A 15,801-nucleotide genomic window follows, 5' to 3' on the forward strand; every position below is an offset into this window, starting at 1 on the left:
TGGTCAAAACATGCATAATGCAAAAGCTGTCGGAAAGGTTTTTGGGGCACATGTCACTGTAGTTTGCATCAGAATGTTTCATTACAATTGGCTTATATTGAGATTGTACAAATTTTTTGGAAGATATTGTATTGTTTTCAGATAATCTTGACACTTTCATCACGTATTCACTGTGCTACCACAGAGAAAAACTTTAAAAGGTTTAAATTCAATGGTTATTATGGCACTATTGAGATGAAACTGGGCTGTATGTAGCCCATGAAGTAAAATTATTTGACCTGTTAGAGAAGAAGGATGAATGAGTAGAATTGGTAGGCCATAAATTATAAAAAAAACCCCCACTTATTTCATTTCCCTAAAACCAATTCTATTGTATGTCACTCAATTTTTTAAAACATGCAGGCCACATTGTGCCTTCATGTCACACACACATTACATGTAGTTTAGCAAGGTAGAAATTTTGGGTTAAGTGCCATATTTAATGCTTTTATCATAATATTATATAATTCCTTTTTTATGGATCCATGGGCAATACAAGAGTTAGACACTTTTGAAATATCTAGTAGGTATTTGCATATAGGCTTCAACTGTGCTATTGTGGTTGTGCAGTAAATATACATTCAGATCTAAAAATGTATGCGTTTATAAAATAGGTACATATTTATTTTATGATCACTTCACAAAAATCGGAATAAAAAAGGCAGGTAAAAAAAAAACATCCCTCTGACCGATGGCTATTTCCATGCTGCTGCTCCATGCTGAAGCTTTCTGAGAAAGCTCTTACAAGCTGTGAAAACTTACGATACTCTATAAAAGTCATGATGGAAAACCAGGTTTAAAAAAAGTCCTAAAAAAAAAAAAAAAAAAACAACCACTCCAAGACGTTTGAGTAGGTAATCGAGGAGACATCTACAAGTGCAGAAACACAAACGTCTTGACACTAATGTGACGACTAAATGAATTGTCACTCTCTTACTCCATTCCCGCTAATCAGACGGAGAACCAGCAGACAGCCAAGAGTGAAACAGTTTGGGCTGTCAGAAACCACCAAAGTGGGTTCATAATCAGCTACTCGAAAGTGACAGCCGACAGTGAAGTAACGGCCTTGCTTGATGTGCAAGAGTGCGGGAACCAAGCTGCAACCTTCAACGTATGCATAAATAAAGAGATGATTAAATATATTTTCAAGTCGATCTGAATTAAATGAAAGAAAACAGGGTGAAACTATGACAAAGACTTATGTGAGCCGTTCATGAAAAATCTATTTTTAGTGGGTTTCTCAGTCTGACCTTCTCATTTGCTACCACAATTGCATAAAAATGTGTCCCACGTTGTCGCACCTTTATAATGAGGTTTTAAACCTTTATTTTCTCCAAAGCCTTTGACTGAATATTAAACACTTCCTATTATCAAGAACTGCTGTATTTCTACATCTGTTTTTGAATTCTTTAAAAAAAATAATTTCCTTCCTTTAAACCTCGGTTTAAATGCTTGGTTTGAATCTCCTTTATATATATATTTTATTTATGCATTATGTAAAAGTGCTTTGAATTGGATTTTTGAAATAAATAAACTCGCCTTGTCTTCTTGCTTTCATCTTCTCACTGTCCTTATTTGACATCCGATTGAACTATCCATCCCGGGCCTTCATTGAATTAGTCTGCCCTTGAACATTACCCAATCTTACCCTCAACATGGGCTTTAATGAAATTTTATATAATTCCTGCGCTTTTACCTCGCTCGCACCTTTTGCTAAAATTTGTCTGGATCAGGAAAAGCTCATGCAGGGTGTGGATATACGAGGCTGCAGCAATAAGCATTCCTTCGGTTTTCTGTCAGATGCAATTACAAAACGGTGTATTCTGTGTAATAAGAAATCATTGATAAATGGTTTAGTCACAACATCTCCGCGGGTGGAAAGAAAACTAATCAGCTCCAGAGGAGAACTAATATTAAGTTAACTCTTTACTGTTCATTTTGAATTTTTAAATTAATCGAATATTAGAGAAATGGCACATACTAATTCTATTTCTTTTTTCTATACATATGCATAGTGGGACTGCATTAAATTGCCTCGGGTGGCAGTAAATCTGCGACGTTTGCTCTCGTTGTCAGGAGACTGAATTGCAAATCTCATGCGTGCATTGAAAATAAAATGCGAGGAATCCAGACAACCACAGAGAGCAGATGTAAACGTGACCAGATTATTTTACCAATTTAAAGCCAAGTGAAAAGATGTAAATAATACATGTTACAAATGTGGATGTTGTGCGGGGGGGGGGGGGGGGGGGGGGGGGGGGTGTTTGTGCCTTACTTCAGCATGTGTACACCTTCTGGGGTGGTGGGCTGGTTGAAGCGTCTCATGTAGTCGTGCATCTCTGGGAAGCTCTTCTTCATGTAATCCTCAGCACTGCTCTCCCTCACGGTACCAAAGCGGAAGCCCAGGGAGGGATGATGCAGCTGGGGACGCCACACAAAAAAGAGGCAACAGTGGGAGAAGGCAGCAGAGGGGGTGAAGACAGAGAGAGGAGGGGTAGATGTCATGATGGGGTGCATATCAAATTCACTGTAGCCCTGAACTCCATACGGAGTTAAAGCATGTGGGGAAAAGATAATCCTTCAGAAATAAATAAATAATAAATAATTCCTCTTTCCACTCATTAACTCGTCCTTGTGTAAGATGAGTTTGCCTGTATGTGCAACTGTGTTTATGTGTGTGCGACGTTTGTTCATGTGTACGTTTGCGTCCTTGCGTTCAGACTCACCTTTTCATCATGAATCCCTGAAACCTGCTCGAAGGTTTTTTCCCCGACCATGACTGCAGCGAGGTTAGCCGTGTAGCTGGACAGCACCAGCAAGCAGAAGATCGCCCAAAGGTTCATCAGGAAGCGCCCCGTCCAGCATTTTGGAGTCTGCAGAGAGGAAGTTTATGGCAAAGATAATTGAACTTCTTTGGCTTTGTTTTACACCAAAGTCAGGTTTAAAATGTTGAATGCAGGAACTCAGTACCCAGTGTAACCTCGAGGTAATGGGAAACAAGTTAATCACAACAGATAGAGAGAAGATCAAATGCAAGAGATAAAACGGTGTGACCGTTTGTGTGGCACATTGGGAAAATCTTTCCATGAAATTGCCTTCTTTGGGGAATAAATCCCACTGTACACTGTGATCACTTATTTATTCCACCAATTAAAATCCAGTTAAGAGAGGGAATAAAGTTTGATTTCGCGCATTTTCAAAGCTTAACATTAAGAATACATTAATTATACAAACAAGGTTATGACCTGTTATTATTGAAGGTGTCGAAGGTGTTTGTAACTCTTAGCATAATTAGAGAAGGAATTATGTGAGGGAGAAAGGGAGGATGATATCAACTTTATGAGCACATATTCCTCATTAATATTGTTTTAGAAGAAACATGAAACTGGAGAGACACATGTGGAAGTGTATTCTTTCCAACGTGCCCTTAAGCCACCGTTTCGGAATAGGCAGTAAATAACACATCTGCTTGTCAAAGGTAATAAATGTTACTGAATATCAATCTTATGTTGTTCTTGATGCACAATAACTGACGCTGAGACTTGCCTCAAATGTTTCACACAGAGTGAAACATAAAGCCTGTGGGTCAAAACAGTGTGTTTAATCCAGCACAACGGATGATAATGAAAATTGTATACATTACAAAATGTGGATAAAACAATACAGAAGATGAATAAATGGATCAGTTGTGGTGTAAAATATTAAATTAAACCCTCTAACTTTTTGTGAACCTTTATAAAAGTTTCATTATTGCTTTTATAATTATCCTAACTTTTGAACCCGGCTCCTTTATTAGTCTCATATCTCCTTATCCTTGTCTCCTTTGTTGCCCATTGTTCTACTTTTCTATCTTGTATCTGGTGCGACTGTGCACGAGAAAGCTTCAAACATTATATCATACATACAGAGAAATGCAAAAACAGAAACTCGGCAGCCACAGAGTTGATGATGCCTTTCGATGAAATGAAGCATTCTTCAATGTAAAGCTTGTCAAGCATGACTTGAAATAGACTGCCAATTTAATCTAACAGCGAGTGTTTGACAGCTTAGCCTGCATACTTGTTTGTATTCTCAGATGGTATGGTTTTTTTTCTCCTTTTTTTTTTCACAGGAAACAAAGGCTTTTTGGCTTAGATGACGTGGTGGCAAACATAATGTATCTCGAGTATTTTTGGATGGGATTGCTGGAGTATAAATTTCAAACAAATAAAGAGCAGGACAGAGCAGTTAATGGTAACCTAAAGTCTTGCAGCATTCTGAAGAGGGAGGGAAATACTACACAGCATATGTGTGAGCTGCAAATGGCAGCATCACAAGCTAATAGTTAATGATGCTCCTTGGCCATAGAAGTAATGCTCAATTAGTTCTATGGAGTGTAGCCAAATACACAAAGAATAACAGCTTATGTAAGCACAGAAACACTCAATAGCAAACCCTTTCCCTATACTTTGCACCAACCATGATTAAAAAAGTCAAAACACATTTTTCATGTGGTTGACTTGTTTTAGAAAAGCCCGAACCACTATATAAATGTTAAATTGAACTCCACATTAAAGGTTTAGCAATCAATTGACTTTCCAAAAGCACAAATAAACATCGGTTTGGCTGTGATCCAGCACACAGTGGTTCAAAATGCTGCGCGAGGACATTTTACCAGGTCACGAGGCTGCTAATGAACGCAACCTGTTAATTGACACATTGTCAGCCGTGGGGATCAAACTTGTGACCTTTCAATTATGGTAAGGTGCTACTAATCACTTGGCATCCGTTCCGTCTTGATCATTCGCGCTGCTGCTTCTTTTTGGGACAAACAGCGATCATGCATTCATCAGAATGTTACCATGGACTACACACTCGCTCAGAGATGCATGGATGTTTAAGGAGCTAGCCCAAGTTATCAAAATGACAGATTGTGCAGGAGCATGATGCAGTTGAAAAAGCAAATTGTGCAGAAGACACAGTTATCATTCATTTGCATTGTGTATGTGAGCCACTGTCACTGGGGGTCTAACACAATCTGTCAATTTGACTGGTTTCTGGAAAGAGCAGTTACTGCGAAGTTGCATTTAATACCTTTACATTTTTATGCCAAACAAATGACAAGGAAATAAGAAAGCTTTTTGTCTTTGAAGGAAAAGACATTGTTTTTCTCAGTTGCCACACTTTGATATTAGTCAAAGTATTAAGGTTGTCCATACATCTGTCTGAGTTATCACATTTTACTCTTAGTAACCTTTGTTACACAGCTCCTCAACCTTGCCCACACACATGCCCTTCTCCCCTTTACAACATCCTTTGCTGGCCTACCTCCATGTCACCATCAATCTGTTGCTTTCCCCCCCACCATCTCTGCTTACCCAATTACCCTTTTAACCCTATCTCACCATCTGTCCATCAGGCTTTCTACCACCCTCATTTTGAAACCTATTTACTGATTTGCCCTCTCACCTTACTAAACCCTCCACTGGGCCTCTCTCTACCCTGCATTCTTGTTTTCAACTTCGTGTTTGACTACTTTCTTGGAGTTAACCTCTACCCACTCCCTCTTCCGGCAGCTTCATCTATTCCCATCATCTTCACCATAACTTCTGCAGTCCGTGTCAGCTCACTTACCCTTTCCCCTTGCCCTGCCTGCATGTGCATTATCCACCCTGTGCCTTTCTACTTTATCACTGCCTACCTTCTTAACCTCTGCCCTATCCATCTTTTCCCCTCCCTGGCCATCTCTATCATATTTTTTCCATGGCTCTCCCTCCTCTGACTTGTGTACTCTAGCGCATTAAACACATCCCTTCCTCCCTTTCTCTGTAATTTCACCCCTCCCTCCAACTCCCTCCTACCCGGCATGATGCCCATTTATCACAGAGAAGAGAGCTACTTTACCTTGGTGGCGACAGTGCGTCCAAACAGTATGGCGTAGCAGAGATTGAGGGCAGATGAGTAGGAGAAAACGCGCATCCTGTTCCTGCCGTGGGGTGTCATTCCGAAGGGGCTGTTCCACTCGTACAGGGTGAGGAAGAGCGCTGTGAGATGCAGCGTGACAAAGATGCCCACCCACATGGACCAGTGCAGAGGCCACATGAACGCTCCAATGGGAGCTGCAGTGTCTCGACTCCGTACCTGGAAGGGCACAAAAAAAAAAAAAAACAAGACAAGATTTCATACTGCTGATTTCTCTCTGCTCAAGTCGAATGTTTTGTAGTTTGTGCACAACTGTGATAAATCTGCAGCATCTACTCAGCAAAGTTTTAAGCACTCCTAGGCATGATTAATTTCAAAATAACTGCAGTCTGTCACTTCTTTTTTTTAAATGATGGTGGTGGGGGTGGGGGTGGGGGGTCCTCATTTTCATATGAAACTGTATCAGATCATATTATGCGTTGCAGCTTGTCAGCCACAGAGGGAGATGTTAACAAATCAAAGTATAGCTGCAGCACGTTTGAGGACTCGGCTATGACAGGTTCTCTGAATGCCGCACAGTCTCATTATAGACGGTCATTTTTAACTTTCATAATTAAACACCCGTGAAAACGCCACAAACTAATTACTCCCCAACTCATGATTACTTGTTCCTCACCAGATTGCTGGCGTGAGGGGAGCACAGGAGTAGAATTAAGTTGTTGCTGACCCTATCAAATCAAATCAAACCCAACTGGTGGCAACGGCAGAGAGTCAGAGATTGACAAATCAAAGTAACACTGAAGACTGCAATGCTGGATCTGAGTCACAAAGCAGTATATTTTCAGGACGTGCCCCATTTTTTCCCCCCTCTCTCAACAGTCATAAAAATGCAAACTCAAAAACCAGAAGAAAACTAATGATGACTTGAAGCATCAGTACCAGAATGCCCAAGCTGGTGGAGTAGAACGGCGATGTGAAATCTATGACTCTGCTCCTGGCAGAGTTGATGGAGAAAGAGGTGACGGCCATGTCAGCGGTACCACTCAGTAGATCCCCCACCAGCCCAGTCCAGCGTCCCGTCCCGCTCAGTGCCCCGTATTTCCCGTCACCCACGATGTAAAGATCAAAGGTGAAGCCCATGTCCTCGGCCAGTTTCTCCAACAAGTCAACGCAGTACCCGTAGCAGCACTTTCTCAGGTCCCCTGGTGGATCTGAAGGGGCAAGAAGTGATGATGATGTGAAATTTATCCATTCAGACATTCATATGCATACTTTGGAAGTGCAGATGTTGCACCTCTGGGAATTGTCTTTTTTTTTTTTTTTTCCCTTTCTCACAACTGACCGTGAAATATGAAAGATTTTTATGAATCCTCACAGGACACTTGAGCTTGGACATTTTTAATGACCCTGGCGACCAGACCGAGAATGCATTTATTCACATAAAATCCCCTAAAAAGGGGGCAAACCTGGAACTACATAAATAAAAAAAAAGAGTGAAGCCAGTGATATGAGAGCAAGGTGTTACAAAAATCAATTTTGCAACTCTTTGCCGTCTTAATAACTTTGGCATGGATTTATTTTTGCAATCTCAATTAATTGAAATCAGCAGTGGCTTGGAAATAGTGTGTTCCCTCATATCAAAGTCCCTGATGTAATAAATTTTGGGATCAGACAGTTTTACTGTATTTATAGGAGGCACAGACCCCCTTTTAATTTACATCAACCCTACAATTCTTGAGTCACTCTTACAAAATATAAAAGTGTTTCGTATAAATTTCTACATAATCTTGAAAGCCAATCTAATTTTCTGTTTGCTGATTCAAGTAAAAAAAAAAAGAAGTTAGAATGACTTGTGTTTTATCTCCTTCTCATGTACTGAATGTACTGTTTCACTATACATCCCAGAGCCCAAAAAAGTTACAGTTCTTTGTATATTTTCAGCAGTTTGCTCTTGATCTCTTATTGACGAAACACCTTTCAGAATCTTGATCAATGATACTGGGATGTCGCTGTTGAGCCGAAGGCCTTGACACTGCACCCAATGCCTTTTTCAAGTAAACATAGCAACCACGATCCTACATTGATTATACTTCAAAAATTCACTTCAGTCTACAGGAGGTGCATCAGAGATGTGGCCAGTCACAGAGCACTGAGATCTAAGCAAAAAGATCCAAGAGTTTACACAAGAGATGTTAACAGTTCACATAAATCTGAAGTCCTGGAGTTACCTCCCTCAAGGTAAAATTGATTTTTACTCCTATTACAGAAATTGTACAGCATACAAATACTGAACCGCACAATTTGCTCTCAATTCCAAAGGAAAACTTACCAATTCCCTCCAAGTCCATCGTTGTGGAATTGGGGTTGTGAAGCTGGTTGAAGAGTCCAGTGACAATATCAGAACGGTTGGTTTTGGGATCAAGACAGAGCTGACCAGCTGGACACTGTCCGTCATCGTCCACCTCCCGTGTGAAAACGAACGGGTGCTCCACCAGTGTCACCACCCTGAGGCGGTGACCCTCAACAGGAAGTCCTGGCCTCCACCGGCCTCCAACATTACTATCCCCCGAACCGTCTCCCCCTCTCACCCCAGCACCGAGACCTTGTCCCGGGTTGTTGCCGAGTCCTCCCATGAGTCCTAGGATGCCCCCCTCCAACTCCAATCGGCCTCTTGTCCACTGGCCGACCGTAACCCAGGCCGGCTGTCCCAGAGCACCCCTCTTAAGACTCCATACGTGGAAAAGTTGGGAGGAGAGGATCCGAGAGAGACCGGCATCCACCTGGATCAAGCCTGTGGCCCCGGTAAAGGATGTGTTGGAGAGAAATCTCAAGAAACAGAAAGAGGACACAAAATGATGAATGCGAAACAACAGATTTGAGAAAAAGGTTTGTAGCCTGTAATGGTAATAATAAAAAAAGAAACTTGGAACAAAAAGTTCAAATGTTGATACAGATGGCCACAGTCTGGTTGTGGGGCTTCAGCAACTCTCGTCTCAGATGGAAAATTGCATGTCCCAGAAAGTTATAATTAAAAGTTAATGCAGTGCAGTGAGGGTCTCCTATCTGCCAGTCCATACAGACAGTCATTGCTATTCATCTCACTTGCCTGGTGCCACCACATTGGTCTTTATGGTAGAATACATTAAAAACAGAAATCCCCGATCACATATAAATCTGCCCTGGCCTCTTGAACCGTTCAGGGCTTCTTCGCTCCTGTCTTACCTTTCCATCATGTGGACACGGTCAGCTGAAGTCTCAGTGTGAATCCATACGAGTACTGTTTGATCATGTCTTGATTAGTGGGGGATTGTCAGGAGGTCATTGTAAATCATAGAAGTGGTTGGTTAAATGTTAAAGTATGCACGGATCACTGCATTCGGTATGGGTGTTGAACCGTGCAGAGACTGCTGATGATGTCTGGGTCAAGGCTAGAAAGGGCAAGTTTTCCTTCCTGATAACAGAAACGAGTGGTTGAGTGGAAGCCCTTTCTGAGAACAGAAAAAGCAGCCTTTCCCTTGTTCCTTCGCTTTATTCTGCCTTTTCTTTTACCCCGCTTTTCATCTCAGAGTTATATGTATGAATTGATGAGTCTGGATTGTAACGGCTGCTGGCGAACTTTCCCCATTAAAAAAGGACATGCAGAGGATAATGAAAATACTAAATTGATCGTGTGGGTCATTAACCTCTCCTCTAAGCCTTGGCTGGAGTAAAGCTTGTCTGTAGACAATGACACATGTGAAAGTGCATGCTTTTTTTGTGTGTAAGGCGTCTGCTTATATAGTCTCACTCAGATTTTCTTTTTTTAACTTTGTGATTTACTTCAGCAGGATCATAATCCTCAACAAGTCTGATTAAAAATCTCTTGAAATTGAAAGCCATTCTCATCTCATTCCATGTTAACTTATGTTTTCTCATCAGCAGCTCCCTCTGTCTCGGTGACCATAAAGCAGCAGCGCTAGCCTTGCCTTGAGCTGAAATCACTCATGGTAATAGCACGGCTGAATCATCATATCCAACAGACAGCAGATTCATCAAGCCAACTCGCTCAAGACTCATACTCTAATAGCTTTGCCTTTCCAAAAAAAAATAAATAAATAACATTCACTTTACTTTCATCTGGAGGAAAAGTATAAATCTGTTTGTGACACCATTGGACCCATGCCCAGTGATAACATATAAGATATGAGTGTGAAATAATACATGGATAAATGAAGGCTTGTGGAAAGTAAAGTTCATATTGAAGCAGCCTCTTAGTTATGGGTCCTACGGGCTGGTGTGTTGTATCTGGCCAGAAGCTGCATCTGAAGAATGACTGTGGGTGTCAAAGCAGGTTGATAAGTCGGCCAGCAGTGTCAGAGAGGGATGTCTCCCTCTCACCAACACCTGGCCCTGGTTTACACGCTCGGAGTAAATGTCAGCGGAGTGGCCGGTAAATGATGACTCTATAAGAGAGTCCCAGGCATGTGTCTTGCTCTCTTATCACGCCATCTCTTTTAGTTTGGAGGAAAGTTTACTCCCCGTGTCTCTTTCAGTCTGTATGTGGGGGATGATACGAAGCTTGCTAAATTCAATGGTTCTAATCTCTTCGGGGGGGAGATGGAATCAGCGTGTCGAGGGAGATGCCATTGAGTGGCAGATCTCACTCTGATAACAACAACAACACTTTCCCTCCCCTCACTTTTATTTCCTTCCTCATGTCCTTTTCCATATGGGTTTATCTTCACTTCTTTTTGACATGATTTCTATTTTCCTTTTGCCGTTTTCTTCCTTCCTCTCTTTTATCTACAGTCTATGTCTACTTTGACCACAGTATCCTTTCCTTCAACTGTATTTTTGGGAATAAGCACCATGGGATGTTCTTTTTTTTTTTTTTGAAATTGGGCATTCAGAAAATAACATCAAAACTGGTTACGATCTCATATTTTTTCTCTGGATGTCTCCTTATTGTACCACTGCTTAGAATCTGAAACAGCTTTTTCTTTTTTTTCTCCTTCTCATTCTCATACTTTATTTGCTTGCTTATATCTCTCGACACTCTTTCTCCCTCCCGCCTTTCTTGCTCTGTCCCCTGGGCATTGAGCTGTTAATTGCCTTTTCCATGTGGAAGTCTCTCACTTCTCTCGGCTTTGTTAGGGCTCTCCAGAGCAATGGCATGTCTGACTGTTGCAGTTGAGGGATAAGAATCACATCGTCCACTAGAGAGCACAGAGTCTGACTGCACAGGTTTGAACAGTGTGATAAAATGACCCCTTTTATCAGTCCCCAACAGGCCAGGAACAAAGGTCACTGACACAATATTTTAGAGGACTCCATTATAAATAGTCTCTCCAGATAGTCTCGACTGTATCGTAATTGGCCAAATGATTGCAACTTTCCCCGAGTATACCCATAAAGTTTGTGTCAGTTTGAAAACAGTACTTTTTTTTACATAGTTAGAATTAGGAAAACATATCGGATAAAAGTCCAAGGTCATGCTCACAGCTCTGGAAAACTGAAAGGTTTAAAAAAAGAACCTAAATGAGCATTTTCTTATGTTAATAAGCTGCTGTTTTAGTTAAGCATGATAAGGTTTAGTGATTGACCTTGAAACCTTGAAGAATTCAATTGAGGGATGCTGTTATAGTTTTCCATATTTTTTCTTATTTTAACATCACAAACCACTTTTGATGTGATGGTGGCACAAGGGATAATGCATCAATAATGTTCAACATTCATCCAGGGTGGTCCAAGGCTGAATATTCAACATGCATTTAATAAAAGTCAAAGGATCCTACTTAGGTTTGGTACTTTGAGAAGTACGAAGGTGTGAAACCACTGAAATCCATCCTGAAGGCTTTAGAAAAATACCAAAAAACCAAAAAACAGCTATTTGATCACATTAACCCTCGTAAGCCTTTCCCTTGTGACTCCAGCAATGAATGCACAGTCATGTGGCAGTGTCCCACAGCTCCCAATCCGCTCGTTTCAGCCCCTGGCCCTCCATGCCCAATGGTTGTGGCATCTCAGAGCTCAGCCAAACTGCAGAAAGAGAGCTCACTGGGAGCACCCAGCTTGTGATTATGTGGGGGTTGTTGATGATCGCTCTCGGCTGGCAGGCACCATGTGTGCGCAATATTTGCTGTGGGCCCTGCAACTATACCACAAATCCATTCCCACCAGAACTGCACTACCACAGAAGTTGGACCCATGCTGCTTCATCCGATGCATCATTTTAGGAATTACCATGTCAACTGGCAAAGAAGAAAATATTTACCTTACTTGTCAGTGTGGGCCTGGTCTAGCTTAACGTTTTTTTGTTTGTAATATATGCCTGTAACATGTTTTCTCACATTCCCAATGCAATGATTTCTTTTATGTTTTTGTTTTAAGTTAAAATATTTAAGGGTTAATATAGTCATTATCACATGCTGCACCTCGGCAGACCATGAAAACTATCAGGGGACTTTTTAAAACTGCAGGGGCTGAGGCAGTAGCAACAGGGTGAGAAAACACACACAAAAACGCTCTAATGTCACTCTGCAAATCTGTATGCCATAAAGACCTCCTCCCTACCTTCAGTATGACAGTGCTATTCAGAAGTTTCCACCCCCATGGTGCAAAGGACAGACAAGGGCAACAACCAGAGCGTATGTTACAACAAGTCGAGCCAACAACTCCTCACAAAAATGCCAACGTGTCACTCAGGAAGCTAACGAGCTTACACATATTTAGTGTTTTGACAAGAGGGATTTAATTGCAGTTTGTCAGTGTCTTCCACAATTCATTTGGCGATTTTAGTGTCTGGAATGTCTGGGTACTCCGACACATACGTCGGTCTAATCGCTGCAGTGGTTGTAAAGAATATTTAAGGTCCATTCCAGGCTTGACAAGAGCTGCTGCTTTTCCTATGCCATCTCGCAGAGCACCATATTTAATTTTTTAGAAGTTTCTTTATGATCTGCACTGCAGAAGTTTTTTTTCAACAGCTACTTACTGCTTTACAAGCTGACCTGTGCCTATTGAATCAAAACTCTCAGACAAAGCAAGTTTAAAATCTACTCCTACAAAGCAATAGAAACTCACATGAGGTGTGAAGATTATTGTTTAGCAGCATGACTGTTCCCAATAAGCGGTGTTGCTATCAAGCTTCCATCAGCTTTATCACATCCCCATCCTCTAATAGTTGACTTTTTCTATGAGGCTATTTGAACTGAAGACCAAAAATGTTGTAAAAAACTCAATTTGCAGGACAAACAATGTCAAAAAATATGATTGCTATGTATTACTGTTGAAGGTGGGACAGGGAATGTATGTAATGATGAAACAAAGTTTTAAAAAGTACTTGAACACCATATACAATTTCAGGTAATATTACTACCATTAGATGCAAATCAAATGACTTTTTTTCTGGTATATGTGTGCATACCTGGCAATATATTGTCCAGAAGAAGGCAGTTCATGTAGGTTTGGCTTGTCATAACAATTCACCATGTTTTGAATCAACGCCAAGTCTGGCCTCACCAGCGTCGCTGCAGAGACAGCTCGGCCAATCAGCTGCAAAGCATCCCGTATGTAGAAGCTGATTGGTTTGCGTCCAACCTCCCCGTAGGCTAACAGCCCAAGGGGTCCTCCTAGAGTGTGTAACGAATCTGGAGACAAGGGGTATCCCATGATCCACTGCAGCGCTGGTAATGATGAAGCGAGGCGCTGAGCAGCCCGCAGGACAGACGAGAGACACTCAGGATCGGATCCCAGGAGGAGAACAGAGGAGATGGGAGAGGAGGAGCGCAGGAAATGAGTGGAGATGATCTTCAAAGCCTCCTCTTCCATCTGATCCTCCCTTCTCTCCTCGCTGGCCTCCCCCCGTCTGTCTCGACTCCCCGTGATGCGGGTGAGGTTGATGATATCCCACAAATGCCAGGTGGAGCCACTGTGCCTCTGCAGGTGAGTCAGCAATCCGTCACCTCCTTCGTCCCACCCGGGGCAGATCACAGCTGCTCCTCCCCAACTGCCTTCCCCCCGGCTTCCTCTCTCCCTCTCTCCCTCGCCTCCTTGAAGGACTGCTAACAGCAAGCTGCCCAGGGTTGATGGAGGCACTCGGGCGGACATCTGCAGGTGAAATCGGTTCTGTGAGAAAGGAAGGAGAGGGAGGGAGTCAAAAGAGCAAAAGATAGATCAAACAGAAGGTGATGTGAGGAAGTTGGGGGGAGACAAAAATAGTGCAACAGAAGACGGAACAATAAAAGGGGAATAGATGGCTGCCAGACATAAGATTAGTTTAAACACAGCTTTCATGAGCATCAGACTACTGCAACACAAATCCTGTTGCTGTCATAATTTGCCACAACATAGATCAGAAACTTTAGTCACATTTGTTCATTATGTCCCACTCTGAATGAGAGGTACAAACAAGGAGTCAATGATTCGCATCTAATCGGCAACATCACAGTTGGCTTGGCAAGACAACAGTAGATTCCACAGTTCATCCAGAAGCCCGCATTTCCAAACCCCACTGAAAACACTGGCTTGTTTCATACTGTTCCAAAGTGGATAACACTGTTGTCCTTGAATGCAGCTCACAGATGGACCTTCCCCCTCCTTCCTTCGGGGTTTCTATCCATTTTTCATCCTATCAGTGCTCCAGGCAAGGTTGAAGGGGGAGACAGTTTTCATACAGAGAGTCCAAAGTTGAGCTTAGCACGACTTGAGGTTTGCTTTGAATGATCCCACCTCAAATCCAGATGATAGGAATGCATTGCAAATTATGATCATAAACCCCCGTCCGGCACAACCCACATATGCAGAGGTGGACGTCTGCACTTACTCAGGTCAAAACACACACAGGGACTTAATTACACCTGTGGTATACATAAGTATACTACTGAACCACTCTGGAACATAAAATATTGCAAACTTGTTGAATACACACATGCACACCTGTGTGGCAGAAGATGAGATCTTGAAAAACACATTCATTCAAATGGAAATATCCCACCCGGGAGTCTAAAGTAAACAGAGCGACCCTCTGCTGAAAGTCCTTGAGTCCCTGAAGAGAGAAAGGGAAAAAAAAATCATTTTTGAAGTCTGGGGAGATATGGATGAATTAATGTGGTGTATGTATTTATCTTCTTGGAGAGGACCAGGTGTGTGCGATGGGACAAGTGAAGATGGCTCTCCTCGTTTGAACTCAGTGGGACGTCGGAGAGGCTGGGTGGGGTGTTGGTGAGGTGGCGGTAGGTGGCACGGAAGAATATTGAAAGAAAGGTGTCGTCTGCCACTGGTGTGAACATTATCCGCGTGTTTGTGTCAGGAATGAAACAAACATCGCGCATATTTTGTCGAAGGGCTCAGGAAACACAAAAACATGAAGACAGTGGATCAACACAGAGCCTCGAGGCAGCTGGAGGAATTAGGATGTAAATCTATATCTGCTCTCATTCCAACTTTCTCAGATGCATGATACATCTCAGTCATCTCCCTCCTAAATATTAATGTACAACTAAATGTATGGATGCGTTATGATTCTGACAAAAGCCCCCGAAATGTGATTTTCATGAGAAATGTAAACAGAAGAGTGAATGTGCATCACTGAAAATAGTTCCAGATTACACTGTTGCATTTTGTTATACAACCAAAGAAGATTTTTTGCTAAATATATCATTGTCAAATTATGTGAAATAACATTCAACAGTGGGCGATACCACAGCTGTGTCAGCTGCTCTGCACCATCAGCGCTTCACTCTCTCTCTCTTTTTTTTTTTTGTACAATTATAGCTGGCTTGCTTGACTTTTAGGGGGATTCTTTCACAATTTCAATTACATTTGAGGCATTTAGCCAGCACGCTTATCCAGATCGACTCACGGCGAGCACAACAGTAGAAT

At 41.9% G+C, this 15,801-nt stretch overlaps 1 protein-coding gene across 1 annotated transcript in view; it reads right to left on the minus strand.

Annotated features, from left to right (window-relative positions):
• grin3ba (glutamate receptor, ionotropic, N-methyl-D-aspartate 3Ba) overlaps nt 1-15,801 on the minus strand; it is a gene marked incomplete at its 5' end in the record, with an annotated part of 72,572 nt that overhangs the window by 17,581 nt on the left and 39,190 nt on the right. Inside the window, 6 exons of the mRNA XM_080512283.1 lie at nt 2,315-2,460; nt 2,766-2,912; nt 5,923-6,159; nt 6,880-7,151; nt 8,270-8,766; nt 13,346-14,046. Of these exons, the coding sequence (XP_080368409.1) occupies nt 2,315-2,460; nt 2,766-2,912; nt 5,923-6,159; nt 6,880-7,151; nt 8,270-8,766; nt 13,346-14,046 (2,000 nt within the window). The remainder of the gene's footprint in view (nt 1-2,314; nt 2,461-2,765; nt 2,913-5,922; nt 6,160-6,879; nt 7,152-8,269; nt 8,767-13,345; nt 14,047-15,801) is intronic.

This window comes from Blennius ocellaris (assembly GCF_963422515.1).
Source record: "Blennius ocellaris genome assembly, chromosome: 17".
NCBI classification, from domain to species: domain Eukaryota; kingdom Metazoa; phylum Chordata; class Actinopteri; order Blenniiformes; family Blenniidae; genus Blennius; species Blennius ocellaris.